A 17,888-nucleotide genomic window follows, 5' to 3' on the forward strand; every position below is an offset into this window, starting at 1 on the left:
GCTGCAAGGTCCAGACTCCCACAGGGAGTGAGAGACCTCTCACTCTCACTCACCTCTCCTTATACCGTAGCTTTGAACAAGCTGCTCAGAGAAAACTAAGTGGTCAACAGAAAGTGTAAATGTAGTCTCTGCCTGTCTTCAAACTTAAGAAAGGTTTCTGTGGTTTTTCAGGCTTTTCAACTATGAATCCTCTCCTAAGTTATGTCACTTCTTTTAGAAACCACCCATCACTCTCTCCATTTAGTTACTCTGCACAATTCCAATCCTTCTGCTCAGGGAAGTGAAGGAGACTTGAGCTCAGATTTTGCACATTTCGAAAGGCAAAGGTTGCTGCTAAGCTGCCTGGAACCAGCCTTGAAACACCACCAGCTGCAGCCTTGCATAAATACTTCCCTCTTTGTTTTATGAAAGGAGTTGAGTCTGTCTTCTGAGACATGAAGATCTGATCTAACATTAGATGAATTTATGTAACAAAAAGTACATCAAATGCTACTAAACACAAAGATGCAGACATAAAAAGACAGAAGCACCATTCTATTCTTGAGCTGTTTATAGCTTATTCATCTATTACTGGCCCTGTCTGAAACACAACAGGAGATGAATACAAAATGAGTTTCTGATGTGACTTAGTATGTCTGTATTTTTCTTCTAGGTCAAGAGAATTAAAATCTGGGTCTCCTACATCCCAAGGGAAGGTCATACAATGAGGCTCCTGGACACGTGCCTCTTCTGTCCCAAAAAGAAATGAAAATCTGTTGCATGACAATGCTGAAAAAAACATTTATCAAACACAATTTGTATACAATGTAACTGAAGGACTTCAGAAGCAGAGAAACATCCTTCCGAACAGTGAAATCCTTGTATCTTAAAACACAGAAGAAAAGGCAACAGAAGCACTAAAGAGCAGCACAAACCTTCTCTAAGAACATTATAATCCCATGTTACAAACACTACAACACCTCTAGGAAGAGAGCACAGCTATCAGGGGCCACATCCAATTTTGGGTTTGTCTGAAGCAAATGAGCCGCAGCAAATACTCCTGCTCTGCATCTTAAAGTATTCTCAGATCCACTAAATGTTACAAACCCTCCACACCTTCGATAGGATTCCTTTACGGACATCTTGTTGTGGCCACAAACTGACTGTCACATCACATCACATCACTAAAAATGCACGTGAGAAAAACACCATGTTTGCCATTACCAAGGCAGCCAAATGAGTCCCATCCTTAAGCTTCCTTAAAGACAGTGCTCCTTTTGAGCCAAGAGTGATGCTTCCTGCATCTTCAGCTACTTGAAGATAGAGCATACACAATGAAGGCTGGAAATGTAATGCAAACTGAAATGTATTCTCTGAGTTTTTCAAATTTGCTTTTTATAGCACTCCTTTTACTGAACTGTTCCAATAGGTATAATCAGCTTCTTGGGTAGAATACAAACTGTTTTACAGTCTGTGCTGGCCCTCACTTCCACATCTACTGAGATTCTGGGATTTGAATTCAATTCAGCATTCTGACAAAGCAAAGGCACTAATGACAAATATCACATTATGCATTTTAAAAGTTTCTGCCACTATGCTTCTGAATGCCATGATGGAAAAAAGGATGCCTAAAACATTAAACATGCTGTCAGCAATCTGGATTTCGTTCTCAACGCTGCTTGATTCTCAGTGTCATATAAGGACACAGATCCTTACTTCCAGCCTTCTCCTATGATCTGGCCTGACACTGACACATCAAGGAGAGAAGCAGCCAGCATCACACAGGGCTGCAGCACCTGGTTCTCAGCTCAAGTTGTCCTGGAGAAGGCAGCCAGAACTGCAGGAGCTCACTTTCTTCTCTCCCACACATACTTTGGCCTCCTACCACTTCCTCTCAAATCTCCAGTCAACACAAATAACAGGCCTTTGGGTCATATGGTTCTCTGACCAAATGTGCTACCTAACTTTTTCCATACATTTTGGTAACTCTATGAAATAAATCTATACATTTTGGTAAATCTGTAAGGTGATTTTTTTAAATTATTATTATTTTTCTTTTTTACAAAATGATAACTCTAAAAACAGTCAAAGGTCTTAAGATGCTCAATACTCTGTGAAACCAGCAAGAATGCAGTACTGACATCAAAAGCTTTCAGACAACAATCCAAACCACATATACAAGTATTTTAAGCACAGAAACATTAAAGGAAAAAAAAAAGCCAACAGGACAATGGTAACAGAAAGAAGGTAACCAAGGGCTGAACATTTATTTTAACCAACAAACAATAGAAGCACAAAGTTAATACACAATTCAGTAAAATTTTGCCAATGTATATGTTTTTCTAACACATTTATCAATATGCCATCAGCTTAATTAACTCTTGTTAAATTAAGCAACAACTGAGCAACGCTGACAGGTAGCCACAGCAGCTTTTTAAAATAAATGCAGCTGGAAAGTTTAAGTTCCAGAATTTGTTAGAGGTCAAACATTACATTGTCTGTGGATGGCATTAATTACGCAAACAGAAACTGTTTCACTACGTGGGCATTAAAATTTGAGGACCTTGCTTGCAAGTGATAAAAGCTCACAAGTAACTAGCTCAGGATTTTGTACCTTTGCTTGGTAACTACTAATAGGACCAACAGAAGTTGCATTAGCTCTTAAATCCACATTAAACTATAAGTAAGCTTGAAAGTCCTGGGTCCATTGGCCACTTCTTCCCTTACTGTACTGCAACTTCCCCAAAATGCAATTCCCACCCCATCATCTCACCTGCACACTGTGCCTCAGTCTCACTCCACCTTCCTTACACTTTTCCATCATCCCAAGTGGCAGAGAAGATCCCAGTATTGATGGTGGGTCCTTGCAGCCAGTGTCTGTGACTCAGGCAGCAGACAGAGTTACACAGGTAATATCCATACTCTGACTTCCCTTCTCCTCTTGACGCTTGCAAAACCCACAAAAAAACAAACAAACAAACAAACAAACAAACAAAAAAAACCAAGAAGAAAAGAGCACTGCTCTTAATGCACGAAATCTGCCAAAGATGTGCAAAAGATTGGGCATTTTTAGCCAACTAAGGCTTTTTAGAGCAGTAAGTTAAAATAAAGTAAGGGAGAATTGCATCTATTGAACTTATAGCATCAGAATAATAAATAAACTACCAGTTCCTTTATCTGTGTAACAAAAGCCCTGATTTAGGACCAAAAGTCTTTTATTTCAGCTTGGTCTCTCACACTGCATAGATCAAGTATTATCTTCCAGACAGCATACTACATCTTTGGCTTTGCAAAGAAAATAGCTTTAAAGTAGATGGCTGAAACACAAAACTTTAGACGAGGTAAAATGCGGGCAGTTGGATGCAAGAGTATTTCCTTAAACGAAAGAAGCCATATGTTTCTTTCACAGGAGGAAAAAGAACTGTCACAGGTCTCTAAAGTGCAGTATGAACTATAGGATCTGAGTAGATGGAATTCTCCCATACTGCCCATGTTGGAACATGAAAACCAGAGTCCATGTGTGCCTGAAGAGATGCAAATGTGTAAGAGGGCCTTCAGCCAACAACAGATTAAAGCTCTTCCTATAGCCACAAAAGGGCCAAGCAAATCTACAATCAGGGCAGTCAGCCAGAAGCTTGGGCAAGGCCATCAAAAAAGCAGTCAAGCACTGCTGCCACTGCATGCTACTTTGAGTGGTTCACATAGCAGCACATAACTGCAGTTTGGATATTAGCTGACTTCTCCCATTTTTCTTTAGCAGGGGAATGGCCCTGCTGATCTCACGCTCAATCAACTTCTGATATCTGCACATCAAATCTCAGTCAGAACAATACTTCAGACACACACACCTCCCCAGTCAATGTATCTGAACCCTGCCCACACGTTCAGATGTTAATGCATGCAAGAAACTGTGGAACGTTCTTGGCATTAAGATACTACAAAGTCAAATTCTTAAGGCCTTGTATACGAACGTTCTGTGGCATATTGCCATAAAACTCGTGCCTTCCTCCTCCAGAATCTTTTAACAACAAAAGCAATTTCTGAGTATAATTGTGAAAATAAGACTTGTCAAGGCAGTGGTTCATATTCATCTTCACAAAGGCACACAAAGCCTGATATAACTGATAAAGGGAAGGCTCAGTTCATACCAATGGAGACCTTGCTTGGAAATTTAATACACTGCAATTAAATAATAACAACATGTTCTATTAGTGACAACTTGTCTTGAATAGTATTTAGTCTCTCAAAATATTCTCAGGACTATAAATCTTATTAGAAAGGCTAGGAATACTTTTATCAGTTTCATTTTAAACGGAAAACAAACTAACAAACAAACCAAGTTCTAGGTTTGTTCCATATTCTAACACACAAGTTTTCCATGGTTATTATAGCAACGCTGGACTTGAGGCCTTTTCCAACCTGAACTATTCCACAGTTCTATGAAAGTCCTACTAAAACAACAGTCAAATTAACTAGTTATTTTTGCAGTGCATGCTGAAGTAGGAAGGTATTGCAAGAAGAATATTCTGCAGAAGAAATATGCAGTATAACACCAAAATAATTTAGGCAGTCAGCAAAGCTGATGAAGAACAGTTTCTGTCCTTGTTTCAGCTTTCTTGACAGATGCTGTTAAAATAAGACTGTCTCCTCCAATAAGCAAGCACTATAGTGCAAGGTCTCTTTACCAATACACCACCAAATAATTATCCAGGTTACTCCATCAAGGGGTTATCTACATAAAACAGCTAAAGATTTTTCTGAAATTCAGCTATGTTACTACACACACTGTCATCAAGAAAACATTCCAGTTTCCTGAAAAGACTAACAATTGATTCATCCTGAGAACAGTTAGTCATAATTTCACCTGTCCTTCAATCTCACAGGCTTTAAAGAGATCGAAAAGCCCCGATTATAAACTTACTGAATGACTCCTTGCTAATTATGTTTAGCAGATTTTTCAAACTAACAGTGCAGTAAGTATCGATCAGCCATAATTGCTTAGTGCTTTCCAGCACAACTTACTAGTATTAATTCCCTCTACTCCTCTCTCATATCTTCTGTCTCATGGAGAGACTCTCATGTTTCTGCCCAACACAAATAAAACAATTAAGTATCACAGCAATAGCTGCTTCAGAGCAGTGATAACATGAAGAGAGACTTCCAAAACGAAAATACTCTAAAACTGATAAAACAAAGGAATTGACCACGACAGTCCACGCAGACTGACATCATAAAAACAAACCCTCAAATCTTTGCTCTTCCTGAAAATCCTTTTGTCATAAATATACTCATGACAGATACCTAAATGGTAACCAGTAGAGAGTGTAAAGAGAAGACAGTTTAGGAGTTTGAAGAAACCACGTTCTTATGCATATATAATGGCTCAATATTGCTCTGCAATCCCCAATTTCACCAGGGTCAGAAGACATTGTGCATATTAATCATCTCTCCTGCTCATAAACATTAATCTGTACTATTCACTACAAGAATGCAATGGAAAGACGTAGATCCAGTCAGCTCTCTCAAATCCTTGCAGGGATTAAAAAAAAAAGAAATCACAAACACATCTTCTTTACTTGAGATTTAAATACATTAAAATTATATTCAAGAACCAAAATAAAAAAGATTCTCCCAAGCACAGAGAGTTCTACGTACTTTCTAAAACTCAGTGTCAAAGGAGTAGGCTTAAGGACAGCATAACAAATCTCACCAGCAAGGGAGCTCACTTTTCTTACAGCTCTTTTCAAACTGCCTTACAGATTATACAGAATGTTATTTATAGTTATGGAATTATTTTGTAACACGCTTAGTGCATCCGCTTCCCCCTGCTCAATATTCACATAAAGTAGCCTAAGAGAAAATATCTCACATTTTGCCAGCATGCATTGCCTTTAACTTTGTTGCTGCCCTCCAGTCAGATTTTTCCAATGCATTTTTCAGAATTCTAAGAATTAAGCTCAAAACCTGGACCCAGAAATAGACTTCTCGTTACAGATGTGTTATCTTGTGGAAGAGCTAAGACTTCTGAGTTGGCTAGGGAACCTGAGTCCACTTCCCAGAGCTGATAGACCTTAACAATGAGAAGCACATTTATGGGGAAACTTAACTGTTTTTAACCACAATCCTATCATGCTTTCTCACATCAACTCAGAGTTGAACATGACTGCATAAGAATGACTGGAGCATGGAAAAAGTTTTATTTCTCAAACAGTTCCCTGATCAGAGGTAAGAGGGTAAAACAGAGCCAAAAAGACTGTTAATTAGAAAGAGATTATGGGGAAAAAAAAAAAAATGCAAGGAGAGAAGTTGTTGCAAATACCCCCCAAGGAATCAGCCTCATCGAGGAAAGGTAGACAGGGCCACCCAAAAGTCTTCTACAGGTGATGTTTATTGTAATACTTGCTGCAATCCATGGTGATGGCTCTTCTAATCACCTTCTGAAACAGAATCTCCCAAAAGTCAATTAAGGATGAAGGTTCAGCCAGTAGCTGAGAATTAAGGGTTTTAGATCTATTTTTGTTTTCTATTTTTTACCTCAGGCTGGCATTTTCTTGCCTGTGGTTTCATACAGAAGAGCTTGCTATTAAAATTATATTTGTTCTAAAAGGTATAAATGAAGTTCAATATTGGAAATTACAGAGTCTTTTTTTTTCTGTAACAGGAATGAAAAATTGAATTAGATGACAGTTCACAGGGCAAGAAATAGGCACCCAAAAAGCATGACTGATTAAAACTCCAAATGCAGTATTAAAGGAAGCAAAAAAGAGGGATTTTTTTTCTTTTTTTCTCCTGTCATTTTTCAGAAAGCTGACAGGAAGGAAAATTATTTGGCCTAACTTCAAAGGAATCAATCCATTTCCCAGGTTCAGATGTGGTTCACACACCCCAGAAGTGCTGGGGTAAAAGCAGAGGGCTGGCCAGGCTGCTCAGCTCTGGCACAGCAGGTCATGCTGCCTACCACGACATGCTACATGCAGATATCATGTGGCCCTGTTACAGGGTGCAATGTGAAGGAAAAGTTATACAAGATGTGGAACTGGTCCCTCATCCTCGCTCTCATGCCTGAGCACTCAAGGTAGCCTGGAAGACCAAGAAAGCAGCAGGAGACTTTGAAAAGGTTTATGAAAGTGTGCACACAGCATGTTATAAAAGTACATGGAAGAGAGAAAACAAAACAGATAGCTATTCCTGGGACTGTAACATCACTGAAGTGTGAGGTATGAACTCTGATAACCTACCACAAATCACCAGAACAACAATGTGGGACTGAAGGCCCGTTATTTGTAATGTGGTGCCTGGATCCCTTTTCCCTCCCTACAGCTGTGATAAAGCTGTATAGTACATACATACCACATTGTCCCGCCCCTAAGTACTGATGCCCCTCCTACTCTCTTCCTCTCCTAATTCCCAGCTATGGTTTATTTCCGTTACCCTGGTGTCAGTTCAATGGGTCCCAGCCACAGTTACACTGCAACCTCCATTATCACACAATTACTTTGAGTAGTTTCCATCTTCACATAGGACTTTGGTCTTGCCCATGAAGCAGGTTTCAGCTACTCTTTATAGGCTGCCAAAACCTAAAAACACAAGCAAGTGAAAGCCAAATAAGGCTCACATAAAAATTACTCATGCTAGAAACCTAAAATATTACCTGTCTTTTCTTCCTAAAAAGGAACTAGAGTTGTTTGGATTTCATTCAAATAAAGGCTTTCAACAGCAGATATGCTTTTCAGACTGAAGAAAAAATTTCCATTAGAAAAGATCCAGAGTAATATTCTACAAGATTTTTCTTTTAATGAAAACCAGGCATTCATAAGTAACTTTTTTTTTTTTTGCAGCATATTAATAACCTATATTAATAACCTCAGTTTCCCAAATTGTTATTTCTGTCATATATGTTTATCAAGACCAAAGAAAGCCAAACAAAATACTGCTGGACGAAACTTAAAAGCTTTTGCTCTTGATATGTAAAAGGAGAGGGGGAGTTTTTCAAAAATCAGAGATTGGCATCTGAAATGTCAAACAGGCAAAATTCACTTTGGTCTACTAAACTCAGCTGATTGGAAAGTAACAAAGTTTCTCAATATTGACCCTAGGAGTTGCAAGGTCTGAACCGCTCTGATACCTGAGGATATACCTGATACACCACACTTCTGCAACACTCAGCATTGAGGGATCTAAAAACTGTCATGACATCACACTAATAAACCTTTGCAAGATTGAAGAGAACAAGGCACACTGAAATTCAGCTCTGAGTGATGCTGAATTTGCACATCCTACCCAGCAATTCTGACTACAGCAACAAGATCATTTGATGTCACTGGTGATTAAATTGTAACGTGTTGCCGCTTTGTCAGGATACTACACTAATGAACTGAAGCTTTTTTTTTTTTTTTTTTTTTTTTTTTTTTTTTTTTTTTGGAATTGGGGGAAGAGGTGTCACAAGGACATGTCAAAAAGGCTTAAGTAGAAAGACAATGTTAACATTAACATTCAACAGTAACCTGGCTTCTCCAACTTTTAACTTTTTAATATGACAGATCAGTTACATTGATGAGGAAGTGAAGACAGATTCAGATCACTAACTGGTGGTACGTTCAACCATAGGTTCTTTAACACACAACAATTTAAGGAAAATAGGAATTTAATGTAGGAATTTAAAATTTTATTTATCCCTTACTGTAAATGATGATTTACAGCAGTAGCAACTCATTTTTTACAAACCATAGAATCCAGAAAGGAAGAAGCTGAATCTACCCATGTTTGTTTACAGGTCCAAAGAGTCTGCATTCTTTATTACACAATTACACAATTTTAGATAAGTCAGGAAGTACCAGGGCAAAACAGGCAAAAACCTAAGAGTTCCCTAAAGCCAAAAGATTGCCATCCTCTCCTGATTGTCATCCTCTCCTAGATGCCCAGTTCCACCTTTACACTGGTTCTAGTCATTTCTAGCTTTCTGCAAATCACTCACTCCAGAAACAAAAAGTATCTAGCCTTTCCATTAGGTTTAGGTTTGATAATTGACTCATACAGGCATTTTCAGTGGTACCTGGCACATGAGTAAGCAGTGAGCAGAGGAGAGCAGCAGGGACACTCTACTCCTCTTACATCAAGGTGAATTGTTCAGTCAGTTTGCCCTTTTTTTGAAATCATAGTTCAGTATAACTCCACCTCATAGTCAGTAGACTTGAATACCTAAGTGTCTCCCAGACTTTACATTAATCAACTTGTGGAGGTATCTGATATAAAGAAAAAATAAGGAAAGGAAGATTATTTTGGTAGTGAAAATCAGCAGTGGAGTGTCAAATACCTGGAGGCTGTTTTATCTACACTGGGGATGAATCACTTCTCAGATGCAGTTGTAATAGATGATTTCCTTGCATTTCTACCTTTCCTAAACTAATTCTTCTTGAACCTAGAATGCTTCTCCACAGCGAAATGACAGCCTGGTGTCTCAGCAGGAGTTAGCATGTATCCAACTCTGCATTCCCTAAAATCTATTTTATCTTGTTTTCCACTGTCTGTCTGGGCTATCTCTACTATTCCTGCATGGCATTAGCTGTACACAAAAAGGACATGAGGTTGCCTAGTGTTAAAGGTAGTGTAAAGGTAAATAGATGCTGAAAACAAAAATCTCATTCAATCACAATAAGACGGTTTGGCCTCCTAAAGAAAAAAAAAACTGAAGGAAGTAAATCTCTACAAAAAGATGACTTCAGAAAGAAAACTTCAACTCAAATTCACATTATGTTGTTGTTACTTACATTTCTAGTTAAATCAGTGGTCAATTTGAACTGCAGACATAAAAAAAAAATACTTAAAAAACCCTCTGTGTGGAAGACTGTAAACGCATGAGATTCAAAATCCAATTAAAAATGGTAATAAAGAAAATACAAATCTATAGACATACAGGTTTTCGTGTCCCTTTTTAGTAGTACTGTGGTTACTTAATGAGATGCCAAACATTCAAAGTCAAAAATAAGAACCGCATTCTTAAATGTTTCACACAGTCTGCTTCTCTAATCCATTGCTTTGAAAATCATCAGAAAATTGTAATAAGAAACCTCCCAAGGTTCTAAAAACGTGAAGTGGTGCATGACTGCAATGAAATTTTAAAATTGCCAACTGATTCGAAGGGCATTTTATGCGTGGATATACACACACACCCACACATATGAATGTGAGAGGGAACTTAAATATAGCTAAACAAGTGATCGGTGGCATCCAGTAAGCACCTCAAGCTGTGAGAACACATTCTTAGGTTTAGCTACCGATTCTGTCCCTGACAATGTGCAGCTATGTTATTTCTGGAGTCACGTGTGGTAAAGTCAGCCTGGATTCTGCAAGAACTCATGAATGTGTGAATTGCCTCCTGTAACACTGTACCATTCATATCATGCTCTCTTCAGTACTGAGGCACTCTTTTTTTCTTTTGATGGGGTTTTAAAGGAGCAACAAATGAGCTGTAAACTAATAAAAGGATGAGTGCCTACAACTGAGAAGTCAGTCATAGTGGGCCTACATTTATAATGAGTCTGTATTCTTCTGCTCCTATCATTTTGAGTAAATTACATTTAATTCATGCTTGTAAAAGTACATGAACTAATCATTACAAGAACACAAGGAAAGCTATCCAATAGTAGTGCATTTCAGTGCATTTCTTATGTGTCTAATGGAACACACCTATCACCTTAAAATACTAAGGAGCATGCTTACATGTTTCACAAATATACAGAAAACACCTGATTAAAATGCAGCAAGGCCAATATGGTATCAATGCATTACCACCAGTATTAGCTCCTTCCCTTGTTAAAAGCTTGATTTTGCCATTGCTAAAGACAGCAAGAGACTGCTCAGAAAGCAAATTGGGCCCTTGTGATTCAACTGTGCCAAATGAGTTTCACCTCAAGAAATTACAGTTGATTAACTTACTTTCTAAAAAGGGCAATTATACTTCGGCTTCTATCGATGAACCATTTTGACATTAGTGATACAAGACGTGGGCGGCTTTTCACCTTTTTACTCTTGCTCTCTGCCTGGAGATACTCCCTTTTACACTGGACTCACATGGAACTGCAATGTCTCTATCCTGGTTAAAGGGTGGTGCCAGGGAAGTGTATTTTTCAAACACGCTGAGGTACAGTGAAGTCCATTTGCCAAGAGGGGTACAGACGGATTTTTACAGAGCTGCACAAGTAACAAGAAGACCTACACAGACTGTCGCAGTGAGATTACAGCAGTGAGATTTCTCAAAGGCAACAGTGTGAAATAGGACAGTTCAGAACACAAAATTAGCTTTCCTGGCTATTGGCTGCTAGCCTACTGATATTAATATGCTCAGAGATTACCATGTTCTGCTAATTGTACAGACAGATTCATTATCAAACTTTCTGCCCCATACCTAATCATTAATTAATTGCCCAGAAACCCACTGTAAGCAAGTCTTCCTCAAATTCCTTAGCCAATCTGCAAACTCCACGCTCCTTAACTTCATGCACTGTGCAAATATATGACATATTTCAGGTTTCCACACATAGAATTCATTTAACTTTTTTGTAAAATTCCATCACTGAATCAGGTGAAAGCTTCAGCATCACAAGCATTTGTGTACTTCACTGAAATGGCTGCAGTGTTGAGCAGAGCTGCAACATACACTGATGGTAGGCAGCAGAATCCCCCAGGTGCCTTCACAGATTCAGAAGAGAAAATGTTCAGCAGTGGCACGCTGGAAGAAAGTCTAGATTTCTTGAAACTACTAAAAAGCTTTGCTACCCAAACAAGTTTGACACATGCATGGTTTTACATTGCTCAGATTTACAGGAATAGACAAGTGAGATAATTACAGTGACAGAAGCTTCATCTTCCTAATTTTCATATCAGAAAAACAAAGCCTGAAAGGATTTTATTGACCTCATGCTTTGCTAGAGAACAATTTAAAAAACAAATTGTGTGTTTATGATCTTAAAAGGATCTTGCTTCTTATGAAGAGCCACACTGCAACAGTCCATAAGAAAGCTAAGACTGAAGATGCCTTGAGAAAACATCCTCTTCCAGATAGAAGGTGGAATAACCTAAGATACTTTCTCCTCCCATCACTGCCCTTATGTCAGCAATAAATTGCCAAAGTTCATGCAAGACCTACCTAATCCAATTTTAAATGAGCTGGTGGAAAATAGAATAAAGAGACAAACCACAAGAACTGCCACTGGAAGAACAGTCTATTAACACCAATAATATCTTAAACCACATCAGCTATTTTAAAATTGAATTTGTCCACATTTCTACTTCAGTACAGATTGTAACACATTACCAGAACACATTTCTAAGAAGGAATATAAGCCATTTTCATTCAAGTGAATCACTTCAACAACATCAACATAAATAATGCAGAACAGACTGGTATAGATACACAAAGTTTTTCAGGCCAGGACCAAACATTTTGGTAGCTTAACAGTGAAAAATATTCTCAGTCAAAAACTGAGAATCAAAAGCAGCCACAACTCACTCATTCTCTCTGACCAGTTTATTCAAGATAAAAACCAAACCTCTCTGATTCATTCGCAGGTTCCTCTTTTGGCATCTCCTGATTCAAGACAGAATTTCTGTTCCAGCAATATCTGCTCATAGTCCTCAAAAGAACTGCGATTCTGTTGCCAAGTACTGAAATCATCGAATTCAGGAGCAATAACAGCACACAGTATTTTTCTCTAGCTTGTTTCTGCTATTAATTAAATCCCATTTGCTGCTTCTGAATTGCTATTATTTAGTTGCACTGGATGAGTGTGTTAGAAAGCAGTGGAAAATTGATCAACAACTGTAGTTATTGCGAAAATTATGGCAGCGCATTAAAGGAACTGCAGCTGCTCACTTATGCAAATAAGAGCTACTTGACAATGATTATAATGATAGAGTATGTCAAACAACATAGCTGGAGTAAGAGTAGAGTATATATTTCAGAAAGCCAAAAGATTCCATTTCATTATGCTTATATTCCTTAAACTCCTCTTTAGGGATAGCACGATCCACTTTCTGTCAGTGGACTTGCAAAGGACTCTGAGGTGCATTCCAGCCAATACTACAGCTGCCAAACAAGACACCTTTTACCAAGTATTTATAATGCTGCAATACAGAGGCTGTAACAAGAGTGATAGTTCAGTGATAGTTCAGTGATAGTTCAGTGATAGTTCAGTGATAGTTCAGTGATAGTTCAGTGATAGTTCTTAAAGTTCCTCACTGCTCTTGTTTTACACACTGATTCTAGCTATATAACTCAGCAGTAAAACATCTTTCCTTCATACTATCACAGGAAAAGATGGAGCTTCCTGAAGTTTACTGACCAAGCAAACAGGCCTAATTCCTAATACCTTGGAATCCACGGACATGACTCCAAGAAAAAGCAGTGCCTAACGCTTCCTACATTTCATAGGTACAGTCATTAAGTTGTCAAAGCAACGTGGTGACTACTCAAACTGTTAATCTTACCTGAAATCACATGCTGTGGTAAGTTCTGCTCCTCCTCCAAGAGCTTTTCCTTGGACTAGTGCAATGCTGATCAATGGCAACCTAAGCAAGAGAGTTTAGTGAGCAAAATTCACACGTGAAGTTCTAGAAATGATAAGCATTCAGACAAACTATCTCTACAGTAGAAGCTCAGAAAAACATACTGCTCCATCTTATTCAAATAACTACATCTCTTGCAGATAATCGGCACAATACCAACTCCACTTACGCAGAAACAATTATTCCACAACTAATTCAGGCTCTCGTGTTGAAGTAGCAAGACAGAAGTAGCTAACAGAATCACAGCAAAGCAGATCATGTATTACGTTATGGAAAAATATATGCCACAGATTATACCTGAAAAGATTATCTGCAAGAAGGATGGTGATACAAGAATCATAGAATCATAGAATCATAGAATCACCAAGGTTGGAAAAGAACTAAAAGATCACCCAGTCCAACCGTTCACCTATTCCCAATAGCACCTACTAAACCATGTCCCTCAACACAACATCCAGTCTTTCCTTGAACACCCCCAGGCTCGGTGACTCCACCACCTCCCTGGGCAGTCCGTTCCAGTGCCTGACCACCCTTTCTGAAAAGTAATACTTCCTCACTGACTAAACGCTAAGTTGATATAGTACATAGAGCAATAGATAAGGAGTGCACAGCTGGGTTATCTAAAAATAATGAGATTCAGTGTAACAACCTCAGCAGCTTCTTCAAACAGCAGTGCTACCATCTCAACCAACAAAACTTCTTAGAGGACAAAACCATCCTTTGAGGATAGCAACTATCTGCTACCTTTGATGATGCTGTATTTAATCACATTCAAGGTAATTTAAAGGACAGAAGGAAGGAACAGTACACAGGGATAAATCCTTCCTATTCTCGAATTGTGAAATTAATACTAATAAACAGTGACTGACTTAGGATAAGCTAAGTAACCTAGAAAATAAAGATAACTAGTCCTAGACTTTTCACGCTGGTAAAGCTGTTTCATTTTTACTATGAAGAAACATTTAATTCATTGTTCAGTGTTAAAAATACATTCAGAAGTCAGCCTCCAAACCACAATCATGTATTTGGTTTTATTTCTACCTTAATAGAACCACCAACAATTTCTTACATCCCAAGTCCACTTATTGCAATACACTTTACACAATAAATCACACAGGGGAGCCCACTAGGAGAAAGAAATCTCATTATTCCTATAGTCTATAGGGAACCAGACGATATGGTCCAAGTATCCTACATCCACAGTCATCTGTTTGAGGCACTTCCTTCAGGACCACAGTTTGCCTCAGCTCTCTCTGATGGAAATTGATCCCCTGTAAGATAGATTTGGCCAGACAGCAATTTAGTGCTCCACCTGAACCACAAATGGAATACAGTGTAAAACACCCTAAGTTAAAGCCCTTGAGGTGAGGTCTTAATCTTCATACATTTTCTTCGCTTTGCCACACCAATCTTTATTATACTTAGGCCAGCTTATACAAATGGATGCTAATTCTGATCCTGAGGATTCCTTACAATACAGTATTAGTATTAATAAGTCACCAGTCTCCAGGGCAGTTTTACAAAATAAAGTTAGCTTATAACATTTTCTCATATATATTACTTGAAAAGAAAAAATAATTATCTTTCCAGGGCCCTGAACAGACAAAAAAAAAAAAAAAAAAAAAAAAAAAACAACAAAAATCTACCACACGTGCATGCAATAAAAATGTGATTTCTTAAAAGAAGCCTAATCTAAAGGAAAGAAAAAGAAACAAAAAACAACAGAACCAGATGGTAGAACTGAATATGTTCTCCCTATGAAGTGGGAAGATTAAATAAATACATTAGATAAATGTTACCTGCGTAGGCTGTATAAGCTAGCCCTGCTTGTTTGTTAAGAACAACTGATTTCTAGCGAGTAAGATACTTCAAGATCTTGAGTTCCTTAACTCTAATTACCTCCCAGTCCCTCCATATACAAACTTACAGGTTATTTTTTAATTTTTCTGTTCCAATCTCTGGAAAGGCTAACAATGCAAATTGTCAAAGTTTAATTTAAATCTACAAATACTTACCTGAATAAGTATACACAAATACAAGCTCTGGGATTCAAAATCACACGCTTAAACATCTCATTAAAGAGTTAGCCAAAACAAATTTCAATCATTATAATTACTTTAAAAGAAGGGTAAAGAAAATATATTACCTCATGAGTCTGGTTAAGGTATTCTGCATAAACATGCACATATTCATCCCATCCTACAAAGAATAGAAAATTTAAAAACGATAAGTAATTTTAACGTGTCACAATTAAAAAGAGTAGATATGAGTATTCATTATATTCACTCTAAAAGGTTTGAATTTGGTTAATCTTGCTCAAATTCCAGCCCAAACTCAATAAGCACCAATAGAAAACCTTTTTAAAAACCTATAGAAAAACTATATATGGATTGAGTTAAAAACAAACAAAACTCTCAATCACTTTTTAGAATTTCATTTAGAATTAAGACACTATTAAAACAATTGCAAGTTTCTGCGATGTGAAATTTTACAGCCTTTCCTCTTCTCACTTCTCCCAGGCAAACATCTATAGACATTTAAAGGTCTATATAGGACCATGGATGGCTCTGAACTTGATACTGTTTCAATTCAGTATTTTTGTTTAAAAACAGTGGATTTTGTTACTCACTGCAGCCACCTTCTGTGTCCATTAAGATCAGTAGCAATATTTCCACACCAAATTAATGATAATAAAATCTTCCATGATAGCTGCCTTAACATTTCTCATCAGGACTTCAAAACTCACACAATTATCCATGGTATCAGTTCTCAAATGTACTTGAACAGTTCCCATACTATAACCACAAGGGTGCGGCTGGAAAAGAAGCTCTGCAGAAAAAGGCACTTTCAATTCACCACAGTTGAGTTCTTGCATTCAAGATGGTCACTTCACTTAATACCAAAATTCGAGATGTATATAAAGATTAATGCCAGAACAGGCCAGCTTGATGAATGTAGTTATGACTGAGCTGAGAAAAATAAAGGTCTTCCTCAACTAGTAGACTGATTACTGTGTATCATATGGAAAAACAGCTAAACAGAAAACACCCTGAGAAAAAACCAAAATCGGCTAGCTTGAGTCTCAGACAACATAATTTGAAAGTCTTCCTGAATAAAATAAAATAAGGTTACTGTGAAAAACTTCCCCCTGATATCTAATCTAAGTCTCTCTTCCTTTAGTTTAAAACCATTCCCCCTTGCCCTACTGCTAAATAACTATATTAAAGTTCATTTCCCTCCTGTTTATAATCTCCTTTTAAATATTGGAAGGCCACAATGAGGTCTCCCCACAGCCTCCTCTTCTCCAGACTGAACAAGCCCAGCTCCTTCTGTCTGCCTTGGAGGTACTCCAACACTCTGGTCATCCTCACAGCCTCTCTATGCATCCTCTCCAAAAGCTCCACATCTTTCTTGTGCTGGGGGCCTCAGGCCTGGACGCAGTACTCCAGATGGGGCTTCACAAAGGCAGAGAAGAGAGGAACAATCCCCTTCCTCGCCCTGCTGGCTGCCACACTTTTGCTGCTCAGAATACTGCTGGTCTTCTGGGCTGCAAGCACACATTAAGTTTTTCATCTACCAGGATCCCTAAGCCCTTCTTGGCAGGGCTGCTCTCAAAATTCTCTTCTCAGTCTGTATACACGTCTGGGATTGCCCTCACTCAAGAGCATCACCTGTCATTGCTAAAAGTTACGGGCTAAAGCAGCCTCACAAAACAGAAAACAAAACAAAACACCATAGAGACACTTGCAAATAGAAAACTTAATCTTCTTTTAACCTGAAAGAAAACAAAACTCTCTGATTTGCAGCAAGTTAGAAAGCAGAGTTCAACAAGACTAAAGAGCAGCAAATGCTATTCCCTATTCTATTAAAGTTTTATTTAATAAAGACTTAAATCCCAATAGATGGTTTAGGAGTGTGCTATTGTGAAGGAACTTTCACTTCAGAATAAATAATTTGAACTCTCCAAAAGAAACATAAAGCAATCAGGTTTAACTGTTCTCAGATTATTTCTGATGACTTGCACTTTTATTTAAGTCCTAGTGTGAGATCTACATTCTCAGAGAAAGTTTTCAACACAGTTATAACCAATACCAACATATTTTCTCACGCCCAGTATCTCTGCTAGGTCTCATATAAAGATTAGGAGCCTTATCTCCCATTGCAGTGGCTCCAACTAACTTACATAAACATACAGACAGAATATTAAACATCAAAGAGAAGATGGAAACAGAATCATGGAGAATTACTAAGCGTAGAAGTCTGAATGAAAGCGTAGACTGCAGATGTGGATAAAAGAAAGCCCATGCTTGGTTTTCACTCCCTTTCTGTTGCTACAATGCTATAAA

General features: G+C 38.0%; 1 protein-coding gene across 2 annotated transcripts in view; it reads right to left on the reverse strand.

The window, feature by feature from the left end:
* Positions 1–17,888, reverse strand: part of ECHDC1 (ethylmalonyl-CoA decarboxylase 1) — a 40,188-nt gene that overhangs the window by 6,680 nt on the left and 15,620 nt on the right. For both annotated transcript variants that reach the window (XM_042828385.1, XM_042828461.1), the window contains 2 exons: positions 15,689–15,741; positions 13,465–13,545 (listed from right to left, as the gene is read on the reverse strand). In XM_042828385.1, the coding sequence (XP_042684319.1) occupies positions 13,465–13,545; positions 15,689–15,741 (134 nt within the window). The remainder of the gene's footprint in view (positions 1–13,464; positions 13,546–15,688; positions 15,742–17,888) is intronic.

Source organism: Centrocercus urophasianus, unplaced genomic scaffold (assembly GCF_019232065.1).
Source record: "Centrocercus urophasianus isolate 14NV4802_14NV808 unplaced genomic scaffold, USGS_Curo_1.0 seq_10, whole genome shotgun sequence".
In the NCBI taxonomy this organism is placed as follows: domain Eukaryota; kingdom Metazoa; phylum Chordata; class Aves; order Galliformes; family Phasianidae; genus Centrocercus; species Centrocercus urophasianus.